The sequence below is a fragment of the Hyla sarda genome, chromosome 2 (assembly GCF_029499605.1).
Source record: "Hyla sarda isolate aHylSar1 chromosome 2, aHylSar1.hap1, whole genome shotgun sequence".
NCBI classification, from domain to species: domain Eukaryota; kingdom Metazoa; phylum Chordata; class Amphibia; order Anura; family Hylidae; genus Hyla; species Hyla sarda.
This window is the reverse complement of record NC_079190.1, coordinates 397,547,460-397,563,525: the sequence shown is the minus strand read 5'-3', so window position 1 is coordinate 397,563,525 and position 16,066 is coordinate 397,547,460. Positions and strand designations below refer to the sequence as shown.

Sequence of the window (16,066 nt, the reverse complement as noted above, 5' to 3'; positions counted from 1 at the left end):
TGATAATCCAACTTAATGTAAATATTAAACAATGTCGCTGAGTTTATAGCATATGTCTGTAAGATTTATTAGATATGTCAAATAGTTTTACCTCTCTATGGGCATTCCACTCCCCTGTTAAAGTCTATGGGCATTCCATTGTGTCATTCCTTTTAGTATGTCCCTAGGGTTGCCACCTTTCTTGCAAAAAAAAAAAAAAAAAAATATATATATATACAACCATGCTAATTTGCATAATTAATTATATATGCGTGACATCACGGGATACACATATGCGGGGGAAATTTGGTCCTATTCTTACCCCTATAACTTTTTTATTTCTCCTTATATGGGCCTGTATGAGGGCCCATTATTTGTGCCCCGATCTGCAGTTTTTAACAGTACCATTTTTGTTTTGATGTGACTTTTTGATCGCTTTTTTAAATTAAATTTGTTAGTTGCAGTTAGTTACTAACTACAACTCCCAGCATGCCCTGATACAGCCTGTGGCTCAGCAGCTGCCCCAAACGAAAACTACAACTCCCAGCATGTTGGACTATATAGTAGTATATAGTATAGCTCAGTGTTTCCCAACCAGAGGTGGCTCCAACTGTTGCAAAACTACAACTCCCAGCATGCCTGGACAGCCAACGGCTGTCCAGGCATGCTGGGAATTGTAGTTTTTCAACAGCTGGAGGCGCTCTGGTTGGGAAACACTGGTTCAGTATATGGTGCACCATTCCGGGAGTTGGAGGATTGGTTGGATAAATTGCATGGCCGGTATTTTTTTTATATAAAAATACTGGCAGGGTGGCCAAAATACCAGCTGTGGCGGTAAAATGCCAGCCAGGTGGCAACCCTACACGTCCCCCTAAAACTGCCCTCTCTTTATGACTCAGCTTGTGACCTCTACACCTTCCCCTCAGGGCCCCTCCCAGACTGCCTCCTATGTTCTCTTTCTCACAAACTTTAGATTTTTGTGGATTCCTCCTGAGTGCCCCTATTCTCTCAGGTGCCCCCTCCATGCTTATGTAAATTTCCTCTTGCTCACATTAGTCCACCTCCTCACATCCAGCCTGTGTGTGCCCCCCATCGTTCTTTTAGATTGCCCCCCTGAGCCACCTCTTTCTAGAAGACTGCCCCCATTTGCCCCCCTCACACACATATTGCTCTCCATGCCTGCTCCTTGTCTGCCCTAAACTTCTTTTTTCAGCATGTCCCTCATTCTCAGAACTAATTCCCAGCTCAGGGAGGGTTCACACCATGATTTTTCTATACAGTTTTTGGATACGTTTAAAAAAAAAACAAAAAAAAAAAAAACGTATGAAACCGTACAGCAAACCGTGGCCATAGACTTTCCATTCAAAACAGTATGCACCATATTGTATACGGTTGTCTCTGTTTTTCAAACCACACAGTTTTTTTACTTTTTTTTTTTCTGGACAGAAAACCGTGGCCTACCACAGTTTTTGGTCCAGGTGAAAAACCGTATTAAACCATATGTTTTTTTAAAGCATGGGAGTCAATGGGAACCATACAGAACTGTATGTGTGTACGGTTCCATCTGGTTTTCACCATACGATTTTTGATTTTGCACAGTTTTTTTTCTTGGAATTTCAATCAAACAAGTGAAACTTTATTCATAATGGAGTGAAAAGCTCAAAATGTATACGTTTTTTCCCCTAAAAAAACGGATGCAACCGGACATCATTTCTCAAACCGTATACAGATAAAACTTTGTACACACGTTTTGATACAGTTTAGTCAGGTTTTGAGGAATCCATTTTTTTTAATATCAAAAACCTGATAAAAAACTGTATTGCAAAAACGTGGTGTGAACCCACCCTCATACTTACACCCTTAGTCTCCACATGCCCCTCTCTCCCCTCATCTGCAGCACGCCACCTCTGCGCCAATGTTTCCGAGCCAGGGTGCCTCCAGCTGTGGCTAAACTACAACTTCCAGCATGCCCGGACAGCCAAAGACGGTCCGGGCATGCTGGGAATTGTAGTTTAGCCACAGCTGGAGGCACCCTGGTTGGGAAACAGTGCCCTGAGCAAACCCCACCAACTCTCCTCCCACAAAACAAGCTGGTCACATGGTCATGATGGCATCATCAGAGGTCGACTCGGCATTTACTGTGCGGGTATCATGGCGGCGGGCGAGCAGCAGGCTGTACACCGGCCCGGAGCCTTTAAGCAGCAGAATAAGGCGCACAAAACCGGTCGGCACCGAGGCCGCGGAGCGCAGGATCGCGAGAACAAAGGTGAGCAGAGGACGCACCACGTGACTGCCGGGCCCGGCGCCTCCACGTGTCTCCCACGTGTTTTCACTGCCCCGTGCGGCGCTTCTGTCAGCTGGGAGGTGAACGCAGAACTTGGGCATAGTGTTTCTATGACTGACGGGTTCCCTTTAAATGCAGGAGAGTCAGTGGAAATGGGCAACATTCGCTTCATATTATCGGTATTGTAGTGACCCTATAGGGCTGCGTGCATAGTGACAGAGATCCCACACCACATCTCTATAGGCTGTGACACTGTAACGACCCTGCAGCTCAATCTAAAAATCCCCCGAGCTGTAGGCTTCAACTACATGTTTGATCCTGAGGGCATTTGTATTGTGCCATCACCCCCTATATCCTATGCCAGGCATAGGCAACCTTCGGCACTGCAGATGTTTTGGACTACATCTCCCATGATGCTTTGCCAGCATTTTGGCTGTAGGAGCATCATGGGAGATGTAGTCCAAAACATCTGCAGTGCTGAAGGTTGCCTTTGCCTGTCCTACGCCATAGTAAGAGCTGCAGGACAGTTCCCACAGATTGGATCCTGTCACATGTGATGATGATGTCACCACTGCAGCTGAGCCAATATAAGGTACCATTCACTTAGGTTTGAAATAGTTGTTCTGCTTTCTAATTCCATGGAAAAGTTGGGAATGACACCCTTAGGTGGTGTTCCCTTTTAGCCAGTATTCCCAAATTAGTATTCCTCCAGCTGTTGCAAAACTACAAATGCCAGTATACCTGGACAGCCAGACGCTGTCTGGGCATACTAGAAGTTGTCATTTTGCACAGAAGCCAATCAGTGATTTTCCCACAGCAACCAATCACAGCTCAGCCTTCACTTTACCACAGCTTGTTAGCTCAGCTGTGATTGGTTGCTGTGGGAAAATCACTCTTTCTTTCTCTCACAAACTTTGATAAATCTGGGCCAATGACTATCAAGACTAAACAAATGGGTGCCCAATTCATTAGATTCAAATTAGGTGGAGTGTATCTTAAATGGGCACTATCATTAACCCCTTAAAGATCAGGCCCATTTTGCCCTTAACCCCTTAAGGACGCAGGACGTAAATGTACGTCCTGGTGAGGTGGTACTTAACGCACCAGGACGTACATTTACGTCCTAAGCATAACCGTGGGCATCGGAGCGATGCCCGTGTCATGCGCGGCTGATCCCGGCTGCTGATCGCAGCCAGGGACCCGCCGGCAATGGCCGACGCCCGCGATCTCGCGGGCGTCCGCCATTAACCCCTCAGGTGCCGGGATCAATACAGATCCCGGCATCTGCGGCAGTTCGCGATTAAAATGAACGATCGGATCGCCCGCAGCGCTGCCGCGGGGATCCGATCATTCATAACGCCGCACGGAGGTCCCCTCACCTTCCTCCGTGCGGCTCCCGGCGTCTCCTGCTCTGGTCTGTGATCGAGCAGACCAGAACAGAAGATCACCGAAAACACTGATCTGTTCTATGTCCTATACATAGAACAGATCAGTATTAGCAATCATGGTATTGCTATGAATAGTCCCCTATGGGGACTATTCAAGTGTAAAAAAAATGTTAAAAAATGTAAAAGTAAAAAAAAAGTGAAAAATCCCCTCCCCCAATAAAAAAGTAAAACGTCCGTTTTTTCCTATTTTACCCCCAAAAAGCGTAAAAAACATTTTTTATAGACATATTTGGTATCGCCGCGTGCGTAAATGTCCGAACTATTAAAATAAAATGTTAATGATCCCGTACGGTGAACGGCGTGAACGAAAAAAATTTTAAAAAGTCAAAAATTCCTACTTTTTTAATACATTTTATTAAAAAAAAAATTATAAAAAATGTATTAAAAGTTTTTTATATGCAAATGTGGTATCAAAAAAAAGTACAGATCATGGCGCAAAAAATGAGCCCCCATACTGCCGCTTATACGTAAAAATAAAAAAGTTATAGGTCATCAAAATAAAGGGATTATAAACGTACTAATTTGGTTAAAAAGTTTGTGATTTTTTTTTTAAGCGCAACAATAATATAAAAGTATATAATAATGGGTATCATTTTAATCATATTGACCCTCAGAATAAAGAACACGTCATTTTTACCAGAAATTGTACGGCGTGAAAACAAAACCTTCCAAAATTAGCAAAATTGCGTTTTTCGTTTTAATTTCCCCACAAAAATAGTGTTTTTTGGTTGCGCCATACATTTTATGATATAATGAGTGATGTCATTACAAAGGACAACTGGTCGCGCAAAAAACAAGCCCTCATACTAGTCTGTGGATGAAAATATAAAAGAGTTATGATTTTTAGAAGGCGAGGAGGAAAAAATGAAAACGTAAAAATTAAATTGTCTGAGTCCTTAAGGCCAAAATGGGCTGAGTCCTTAAGGGGTTAAAGGAGAACTCCGGAATAGGAAAATTGCCTGTCATACTCACGGCAGTAAAAAGATAAAGAGCTACATACCTTCCTTCGCTCCTCCGGTAACCGGCTCTGGTCTCCGCCACAATCCTCTTCCTGGTTGGCGGGTCATACTGCCCTCAGCCTATCACCGGCCGCAGCGAAGTCCCGAAACCGGCAATAAGCTGTGCGGCAGTGTGAAGTGTTCGGTCGGAAATGTCACATTGCCGCTCAGCCTATCGCCGACCAACTTGGTACTTCCCTGCAGCCGGTGATAGGCTGAGGGCAGTATGACCCGCCAACCACCGGCAACCAGGAAGAGAATCGCGGGTTATCGGAGACACCGGGGGAGCGAAGGAAGGTATCTAGCTCTTTATTTTTTTTACTGCCGGGTGTATGATGGGCAATTTTCTTCTTCCGGAGTTCTCCTTTAATGACGCAGGGATCGACCAATATTGACTTATTAGGGCTGATACCGATAATCTGTGAACTTATACCGATATTCCGGTATAAGTTATCGGCTATTTCTCCATACACCCCCAACGCCCCCCCCTGGCCCCGCAGAAGCCGCTGCAGATCAATGGTTTAAAGCGGGCGGTTTAAATCAATGAACTGCAGCGGCTTTTGCGGGGCCAAAGACCGCCGCCGCCACCCGCTTCTCTCCCCCTGCCTGTCCTGGGGTCCTCCTGAGTCCAACCTCCACCGCCCCTGCCCCCCGCCTATCCTCAGGCCAGAGACTTCCGCCGCCTGCTTCTCTCCCCCTGCCGGTCCTGAGTCCAACCACCGCCGCTGCCCCATTGCCTCCCCCATCCCCAGTTTTATAATTACCTGTTCCCGGGGCCGCGCTACTTCTGGCTCCGGCGGCATCCTGAGCTGTCACTGTGCGCACTGACTGTGACTTCACGTTGAGGACGTCACTCGTCATTGCGAAGCGCACAGCAATAGCGCAGGACGCCGCAGGAGCCAGATGGGGGAGGCAATGGGGCAGCAGCGGCGGCAGTCTCTGGCCGGGGGGCGGGGCATTATCGGCAAGGTAATTGCAGATACTGGTAACGTCCAAAATTGTGAATATCGGCCAATAATATTGGCCAAACCGATAATCGGTTGATCCCTACTCATCACCTTCTAAAAATCATAACACTTTCAATTTTGCACCTAAAAATCCATATTATGGCTTATGTTTTGCGCCACCAATTCTACTTTGCAGTGACATTAGTAGTTTTACCCAAAAATCTACAGCGAAACGGAACAAAAAAATCATTGTGTGACAAAATTTAAGAAAAAAAGGTCATTTTGTAACTTTTGGGGGCTTCCGTTTCTACGTAGTGCATTTTCCGGTAAAAATTACACCTTCCCTTTATTCTGTAGGTCCATACGATTAAAATGATACCCTACTTATATAGGTTTGATTTTTGTCGCACTTCTGGAAAAAATCATAACTACATGCAGGAAAATTTATACGTTAAAAAATGTCCTCTTCTGACCCCTATAACTTTTATTTTTTATTTTTCAGCATATGGGGATGTATGAGGGCTCATTTTTTGCGCCGTGAGCTGACGTTTTTATCGGTATCATTTTTGTTTTGATTGCACTTTTTGTTCGCTTTTTATTAACTTTTTTATGGTATATAATTTTTTTACGTGTATGCCATAGACCGTGCGGTTTAATCAACGATATATTTTTATAGTTTGGACATTTTACACATGTGGCGATACCACATATGTTTATTTTTATTTACACAGTTTTTTTTTATTGTGAAAAGGGGGGTGATTCTGACTTTTATTATGGAAGGGGTTAAATGATCTTTATTAACACTTTATTTTGCAGTGTTATAGCTCCCATAGGGGGCTATAACACTGCACACAGTGATCTTCTACACTGATCACTGCCAGGCAATAGCCTGGCATTGATCAGGGTTATCGCCACTCGACTGCTCCTGCCTGGATCTCAGGCACGGAGCAGTCATTCGGCGATCGCACAGCGAGGAGGCAGGTAGGGACCCTCCTGCTGTCCTGCATGCTGTTCGGGACACCGCGATTTAATTGCTTCGGTCCTGAACAGCTCCACCGAGTTAACCGGCAAAGTTTACTTTCACTTTAGACGTGGCGATCAACTTTGATCGCCGCGTCTGAAGGGTTAATACCAGGCATAACCGCGATGGTGATGTCCGGTATTAGCCCCGGGTCCTGGCCGTTGATGGCCGCCTGGACAGACGCAATATGACGCGGGGTCAGCGCATGACCCCACGTTCTATCGCGGGAGCCCGCTCATGACGTATGCATATGTCCTATAGCGGAAAGGGGTTAAGGACCAGACCAACTTCATTTTTGCATTTTCGTTTTTTCCTCCTCCACCTTCTAAAAATAACTCTTTTATATTTCCATCCACAGACCCATATAAGGGCTTGTTTTTTGCGTCACCAATTGTACTTTGTAATTACATCACGTATTTTACCATAAAATGTACGGCGCAACCAAATAAATATTATTTATGTGGGAAAATTGAAAGGAAAACAGCAATTTAGCAAGTTTTGGAAGGTTTTGTTTTCACGCTGTACACTTTATGGTAAAAATAACATGTTTTCTTTATTCTGTGGGTCAATATGATTAAAATGATACCCATGTTATATGCTTTTCTATAATTGTACCGCTTAAAAAAAATCTCAAACCATTTTAACAAAATTAGTATGTTTGAAATTGCCCTATCTTGACCACCTATAACTTAAATTTTTCCGTATATGAGGCGGTATGAGGGCTCATTTTTTGCTCCATGATCCGTAGTTTTTATCAGTACCACTTTTGGTTTTACTTTTTATAATTTTTTTTATAAATTTTTTTGGGAATAAAATGTAACCAAAAAGCAGTAATTTTGGACTTTTTAAATTTTTTGTTACATTCACGCCGTTCACCGTATGGGATAATTAACAATATATTTTAAAAGTACAGACTTCTATGCACGCGGCAATACCAAATATGTGTATTAATTTTTTTTTACGCTTTTTGGGGGGTAAAATGGGAAAAACGGACGTTTTACCTTTTTATTGGGGGAGGGGATTTTTCAAATGTTTTTACTTTTTTAGGGGACTATTTATAGCAATCGTTTTGATTGCTAATACTGTTCAGTGCTATGCATAGGACATAGCACTGATCAGTATTATCAGTGATCTTCTGCTCGATTTCGGACCAGAGCAGAAGACCCCAGGAGACAGCCGTAGCCAGGTGAGAGGACCTCCGGCTGCCATGCTGGATGATCGGATCCCCGCGGCAGCGCTGCGGGCGATCAGATCATCCATTTTAAGTACCGCACTGCCGCAGATGCCGTGATCTGTATTGATCACGGCATCTGAGGGGTTAATGTCCGCCATCACCGGCGGGTCCCTTGCTTGCTGATAGCAGCCGGGATCTGACGTGCATGACGCCAACGCTGTTCTGCTCTCCCCCCCCCCCACCAAATCATGTTACCCGCCAACGCTGTTCTGCTCCCCCCCCCCCCCCCCCCACCACCAAATCATGTTACCTGCCAGCGTTGTTTTGCTCCCCCCAATTAATTATCAGCCCAGCGGGGTACTATTCACATATGTCACCCGCAAGCACTGCCCTCCTCCTCTTTGTTGCAGGCCACTTGCACTGGAACGCTATACTGTACGCCAGTGGTCTCCAACCTGCGGACCTCCAGATGTTGCATAACTACAACTCCCAGCATGCCCGGACGGGCATGCTGGGAGTTGTAGTTTTACAACAGCTGGAGTTCCGCAGGTTTAAGACCACTGCTGTACGCTGTATCCCTATGCCCAGGCTGCAAAAGATAAAGAAAATAAACTTTAACTTACCTACATCGGCATCACGCTGTTCCTTGGAACTGGAACGTCGGACAGCTGTCAGCCTATCACCAGCCGCAGCGATGTCCCGCCCCGGCCATTGATAGGCTGAGCACACTTTCATGTAAGGAGCTCTGGACGGCTTCTTACATAACCTATCAATGGCCGGGGCGCGACATCGCTGCGGCCGGTGATAGGCTGACGGCTGTCCGACGTTCCAGTTCCAAGGAACAGCGTGAGGCCGATGTAGGTAAGCTAAAGTTTATTTTCTTTATCTTTTGCAGCCTGGGCATAGGGATACAGCTGTTGTAAAACTACAACTCCCAGCATGCCCGTCCGGGCATGCTGGGAGTTGTAGTTTTGCAACATCTGGAGGTCTGCAGGTTGGAGACCACTGGCGTACAGTATAGAGTTCCAGTGCCAGCGGCCTGCAACAAAGAGGAGGAGGGCAGTCCTTGCGGGTGACATATTTGAGTAGTACCCCGCTGGGCTGATAATTAATTGGGGGGAGCAGAACAGCGCTGGGGGGTGACATGATTTGGTGCGGGCGGGGGGGGGGGAGCAGAACAGCGCTGGCGGGTCACATATGATTAGTTCCCCGATGTGGGGACAGCGCAGCGCTGGGCTGATAATTCATTCATTCCCGAGGGGGAGGGGCCCAACTGGTATTGCGGTATGGGAAAAATTCATGTTGTGCAGTACAAAAATTTTGGTATTCGGTATGAACTGGTATATCGACCAGCCCTATTAAAATATACTAACTTGTTTTGGTGCAGAAAGCTAATTTTTTGCAGCAAATCTGCAGTGAGTTAACATACCCTTATTGTAGATTTTTTGATATGTAGTCACTTTAACCTGTTGGGGACAGAGGGCTTACCTGTGCGTGCTATTAACCCTTTCTAAAGTGAAAGTAAACTAATGCCGGTTAGCTCAGGGGGCTGTTCGGGATCGCCACGGCGAAATCGCGGCATCTCGAACAGCTGTAGAACAGCAGGAGGGTCCTTACCTTCCTCCTCGCTGTTTGATCGCCGAAGAACTGCTCAGTGCCTGAGATCCAGGCATGAGCAGTCAAGCAGCAGAATCATTGATCACTGGTTTCCTAAAAGATCAGTGTGTGCAGTGTTATAGGTCCCTATGGGAGCTATAACACTGCAAAAAAAAGTGAAGAAATAAAAAGTGAATAAAGATCATTTAACCCCTTCCCTAATAAAAGTTTTTATCACCCCCCTTTTCCCATTTAAAAAAAATAATAAACTGTGTAAATAAAAATAAACGTGATATCGCCGTGTGCGGAAATGTCCGAATTATAAAAATATATTGTTAATTAAATCGCACGGTCAATGGCGAACACGCAAAAAATTCCAAAGTACAAAATAGCGTATTTTTAGTCACTTTTTATATAATAAAAAAATGAATAAAAAGCGATCAAAAAGTCTGATCAATACAAAAATGGTACCGCTAAAAACTTCAGATCACGGCGCAAAATATTAGCCCTCATACCGCCCCATACGCGGAAAAATAAAAAAGTTATAGGGGTCAGAAGATGACAATTTTAAACGTATACATTTTCCTGCATGTAGTTATGATTTTTTTCCAGAAGTCCGACAAAATCAAACCTATATAAGTAGGGTATCATTTTAATCGTATGGACCTACAGAATAAAGATAAGGTGTAATTTGTACTGAAAAATGTACTGTGTAGAAACGGAAGCCCCCAAAAGTTACAAAGTGTCGTTTTTTTCTTCAATTTTGTTGCACAATGATTTTGTTTTCCTTTTTGCCGTAGATTTTAGGGTAAAATGACTGATGTCATTACAAAGTAGAATTTGTGGCGCAAAAAATAAGCCATCATATGGATTTTTAGGTGCAAAATTGAAAGGGTTATGATTTTTAGGGTGCGTTCACACGGAGTAAATAAAGAGTAATTCACGCTGAAAAAATTACGTCCGGAAAAAATATTTTTTTTTTCGTGGGAAATTTGCGCGGAATTGCGCGCGGACTTGGGGGAGAAAGAAGTGAAGGGTTTTTCAGCCATTTCTGTGCGAATTCCGCGCAAATTGCCCTCGAATTGCGCACAAAGCGATGTTGGGTGAAATTTTTTTTTTACCATTGACTTCAGTTGATTTCTGCTAGTGGATTCCGCTTGAAGAATGAACATGTTCTTTCTTCAAACGGAACGGAATTCAGCGTTGGAATTCTGCTAGCAGAATTTCCGAAGTGTGAACAGGACAGCAGAAATAACATTCAAGTCAATGGGCGGAGGAGATGGGCATTAATTTGGAGCGGAGAATTCAAGAGGAATTACTCGAGTAAATTCCTCTTGAATTACTCCGTGTGAGCGCACCCTTAAGGCTAAGTTCAGACTACGGAATCTCAGGGCAGAAAATTTCCGCCCGGAGATTCCGAGTTCCGCCTGCGCCGACTGAATTAGTCGGCGCTAGGACCGCGCGGACACTGCAGTCTCCTATAGACTGCTATGTGTTCCGCTAGGATTTCCGCCTGAAGAAAGAGAAACCCCTTTCTTCAGGCGGAAATTTTCTAGCGGATTTTTCATCCGTATTTTCCGCTTCACAAATTCCGAAGTGTGAATTTGTGAACGGAAAACCATTCACTACACTATGCATTATTGTAAGCGGAATTTCTGCAGGAAATTTTAAAGCGGAAATTCTGTAGTCTGAACCTAGCCTAAAAGATAAGGAGGAAAAAACGAAAGTGCAAAAAATGGAAAAACCCTCCGTCCCCAAGGGGTTAACTCTCAATGTCGTTGTGCATGAATACATCTGCCACACAAATATGAATGAAAATCAAATTTTTTTTTTCATATCAACTGGCTCTAGAAAGTTTAAAGAGAGATGTAAATTACTTCAAATTTTTATCCTACCAGTACTTATCAGCTGCTGAAGTTGAGTTGCTCTTTTCTGTCTGATCACAGTGCTCTCTGCTGACACCTCTGTCTGTATCAGGAACTATCCGGAGCAGGATAGGTTTGCTATGGGGATTTGCTCCTACGCTGGACAGTTCCTGAGTCAGACAGAGGTGTCAGCAGAGAGCACTGTGATCAGACAAAAAAGAACAACTCAACTTCAGTAGCTAAGTACTGAAAGAATTAAGATTTTTGTAATATTTTTAAGTGATGGCTGTCCTTTTAGTTAAAAGGGGTAGTCCGGTGAAAAACCTTTTTTTTTTTTTTTAAATCAACTAGGGCCAGAATGTTAAACAGATTTGTAAATGACTTCTATTTAAAAATCTTGATCCTTCAAGTACTTATCAGCTGCTGTATGCTCCTGAGGAAGTTTTCTTTTAAAAAAAAAATTCTGTATGACCACAGTGCTCTCTGCTGACACCTCTGTCTGTCTCATGAACTGTCAAGAGCAGGAGCAAATCCACATAGTAAACCCATCCTGCTCTTAACAGTTCCTGAGACAGACAGACAGACATGTGTCAGCAGAGAGCACTGTGGTCAAACAGAAAAGAAATTCAAAAGAAAGTTACTTCCTCTGGAGCATACAGCAGCTAAGTACTGGAAGGAATACAATTTGTATGTCTGACAGCTATGTCATGTTTATGACTAGCTATAGAGATAGGGCAGGGAGGGTGAGTAGGCTGTAGAGGGTGAAGGTAAGGGGGGACCAGCCCGGGGAATGTATGCACCGCTGCTTACTATGTGTATATTGCTTGTACAGGGTGGGGTGCTCTTGTATAAAGCCTGGCAAATTTACAAAGCACGGCAATGCAGACAATTCTTCTCACTGCAGTAAGTTTACATACTCTGGGTTGGGTGCTCTTGCACCTATCCTGGTGAATGTTAAGTGAGCAGGGATGCATACAGTATTATCAATGGGATTTTGCTGAAACCTCACACAATTTCCTTGGGGAAATCTCCCTAAATCTCCCCTAATCCCTTCTTCATATCAACTGTTTAGAACTTTTGGCGGGTTCTTTTGCTCTCAAGAGCATTGTTGTATTCTGCAGATGGACAACATTCCTGTGGTACAATACATCAATCGACTAGTAGGTACCAAATCGAAAATGTTAGCAAATATCGCAAAATATTGTTGCCATTTTTGTCTGAATCAAAACATTATTTTCAAAGCAGAATACCTCCCAGGTTTGTCCAACTCCATGGCGGACTGGAACTCTTGTTTCCTAATTGACAACAGCGATTGGGGACTAGATCCTCTTGTTTTCAATCAACTCAATTCTCTTTGGGGACCACTTCATCTAGACTTGTTCACATCCTATCTGAATCGCCAACTTCCATGATTCTTCAGTTGGTGTCCGGACCCAGAATCTCTCGGTACAGATGCATCACTTCAACTTTGGCCATCAGAGACCCTTTATGCATTTCCACCATTTGCATTAATTCCGAGAATTCTACAATTACAAAATTACAGAAATCGATGATTGTCCTGATAACCCCTCATTGGCCGACCAAATCTTGGTTTCCTCAGATTTTGTCAGACCAATTGTCTCTAGTAGCCTTGTTCCTCTCAGGTCATCAGAACCTGATTTCGATCTTTCACAATCATCTAGAGATGGCTTACGGATAAGCCTGGGAAATTTGGTCTTATTAGTGCATACGACGGGATTTGGATCCCATACATCCATCTATAACTCACGTCATCAATTTCCTTTCAGATTCTTTTCATGTGGGTAAAGCTATCGTACTATTAATGTATATAGTTCAGCCATCTCTTTACCATGCACCAGTGCACACTTTACCGTTAGGAAAACGCCCTATAATGTGCAAGTTATTGAAAGGTATTTTTCCATAATTAAACGAACTAAGGCCAACCTTCTCACGGTTATTCACCCAACTTTTCCTCCTCAAGAAAATGTATAAGTTCGTTGCTTGAAGTCTTACGAACTAAAAACGGAAACTCTCAGGAGTCGCTCGACTTCTCAGTGACTTATTTCCTTTTGCAGACCTCATTTACTGATATCTTCAACTTTAGCAAGGTTGATCAGACAAATCATGTCTCTAGTAGGTATCAATACTTCCATTTGTGGGGCCCATTCAACTAGAAGTGCCATGTCCACTAAAGTTAGACAAGCCGGAGGCTCTTTGGCAGATATATTGAAAGCTGCTTATTAGGGCTGCATGATATGGGAAAAATGTGCGATTGTGATTTTGGACCTAAATATTGCGATTGCGATATGCGATGCGATATAATATAAAAACGGTGAAACCATTTCATGTCCAATCGCCTCCATTTCACATCTACCTACCCATTTTATGCCCACTGCCTATTTCACATTCTCCCCCCTTGTCACATTCTCCTCCCCCCCCCCTTGTCACATTCTCCTCCCCCTTGTCAACCCCCCCTTTGTCACATTCTCCTCCCGTCACATTCTCCTTCCCCCCCTTGTCACATTCTCCTCCCCCCCCCCTTGTCACATTCTCCTCCCCCTTGTCAATCCCCCCCTTTGTCACATTCTCCTCCCACTTTTCACATTCTCCCCCCCCCCCCCCCCCCGTCACGTTCATGTACTGCAGAAATATACTGGGTCTCCCGGGCGGATTTCAAATCTTCTGCAGGAGCCGTAAAACCTAGTGTATTGCTGCAGTACAAGACCTTTCCCCATCAGCCAATCACTGGCTTGACACGGGACACCACTGCGGCCAGTGATTGGCTGAAAAGGGAAAGGTCCTACTGTACTAAGAGAGGACACCTCGGAGCGCACGGAGACTAATCTGCAGGGACTAGGTGAGCAGAAGTTTTTTTTTATTTTTCTCCCTGTGCCCTTAGCTCAGCGTTTTTCTAGCAGGGGGCCTCCAGCTGTTGTGAAACTAGTACTCCCAGCATGCCCGGACAGCCTTTGCCGGTCCGGGCATGCTAAGAGTTGTAGTTTTGCAACAACTGGAGGCCCCCTGGTTGGGAAACACTGACTTTTAGTATTTAAATTAGTTTTTACCTATTCTGGCTGCCCCCCGCCACGGGAGCCAGCCCAAGCAGATAATCGCATGTTTTCCCGGGGGATATATCGCAAAAAGCAAAAATCGCGATTCAATTGCTTTTGCGATATATCGTGCAGCCCTACTGCTTATTGGTCATCAGAATCCACATTCAAAACTTCTTCTTTTAGGCCCAAACGTTTCTATGTCTTTATTTTCACTTTAATTTATGATTTTATATATTTTCATTAATGTATAAGCTTTAAACAAGCATAATGTGAATCTCCTGTCTTGTTATAAAATTGATGATTTTCAGATCCTTGGTGACGGAAAATATAGATTTTTGTGAAAGTCAGGAGACGGGTATTATCCCTCCCATGTACCCGGCCCTATCCATTTGCGATTTTTGTTTTTCTTTCAGCCTAAACAAATTACAACTCTGGGTTTCCGGTTATTCCTTCTTATATAATGGATCCTTCATCAAAGAAAGAGGAGGGGGCTTCACCTGAGGGGTCCTTATATCCACCTGGACTGTACCATTACTGATTAAATACTGGACTTAATGTACTGCTTCAACTTTTTTTTTCTTGTTAACAGTTTATTAACTCTTTGTTTGCTGCTATCCATTCAGTAAAGAAAGAATTCAGCATAATGCTCGTCTCCTGTCTTTAATAAAATCTATATTTTCCATCACCAAGGGTAGGAAAATCTCCAATTGTGTATTGTCGGTACATTGACCTTTCTTGGCATGTGACGTTGTGTGCCATGCCCTGTCACACTGCAAGTTGCTATGTTGTTTAGTCCTACCCTCTATCATGTATAAGGTTTTGAATTGTATATAGTTTCCATAATATGAACTAAATAACTATTCTTTGATTTCCATTAGGACGAGTACCCGCTAAAGTTCTCAGCAAAAAAATAAAAAAAAATGTAAGCAAGCTGGATAGGAGACATAAAGCCAACCAGATCCGCAGACAAAGGAAAGATGCTGTAAGTATAATGGATTTCTTATCAGTCTTATCAGAGCTTATCAGAGCTTGCGTACACAGCCGCATTATGGCTTTGGTATTGGACTAGGGCAACCAAGTGCATGGGTCTTGGCTGAAATTTATATGTTTTCTTTGATTGTCAAATGTACACAGCTGTTTTCATTGTTTAGAGAGGAGAGTGGCTATGTACATATAGCACTCAATGAAGCATTTTACACTGGCGCAGAGGGTTGTACAGGGCTCTCTGGGCTTCTGCACAATGTGAAAGAATCCTTAAGTGTCATCCGAAATAAAAAACGAAAAACTTTCATGTTAAGTCAAGTTTTCATTGGTCGGGGTCTGAATGTTGAGACTCCCACTGATCACTAAAATAAGTGGGGAAAAGCTATTTATTAAAGGGTAGCTCCCACCATCACTTTTTTTCTTTTTTTTCTGTCCCTGCCTATTACCCATCTATCCCTAACCCCCTCTCTGCCTTTTATTATTATTTTTTTTTACATATTAAAAATGCCTTTTGTCTGCCTGGCAGTGTGCTCACTACCAGGCACACTTCCCCAGCAGGCACCACGTCACTGATGCCTGCTGGGGCTGACACTTCCGCCCGTAGTTCACCTATACATGGTGCCTCCAGCTGTTTCCCCACTGCAACTCCCAGCTTGCCCGGACATCTATTGGCTGTCAGGGCATGCTGGGAGTTGTAGTGGGGAAACAACTGGAGGC

At 43.9% G+C, this 16,066-nt stretch overlaps 1 protein-coding gene across 2 annotated transcripts in view; it reads left to right on the top strand.

Moving 5' to 3' along the window:
* Positions 1–2,067: 2,067 nt before the first annotated feature.
* TSR1 (TSR1 ribosome maturation factor) overlaps positions 2,068–16,066 on the top strand; it is a 42,265-nt gene continuing 28,266 nt past the window's right edge. The window contains exons 1-2 of one of the 2 annotated variants that reach the window (XM_056558722.1): positions 2,068–2,245; positions 15,244–15,347. In XM_056558722.1, coding sequence (XP_056414697.1) covers positions 2,131–2,245; positions 15,244–15,347 — 219 coding nt within the window. In that variant the 5' untranslated portion in view covers positions 2,068–2,130. Of the gene's footprint in view, positions 2,246–2,743; positions 2,856–15,243; positions 15,348–16,066 lie in introns of those variants that run through there. The other variant, XM_056558723.1, reaches the window with a different exon arrangement.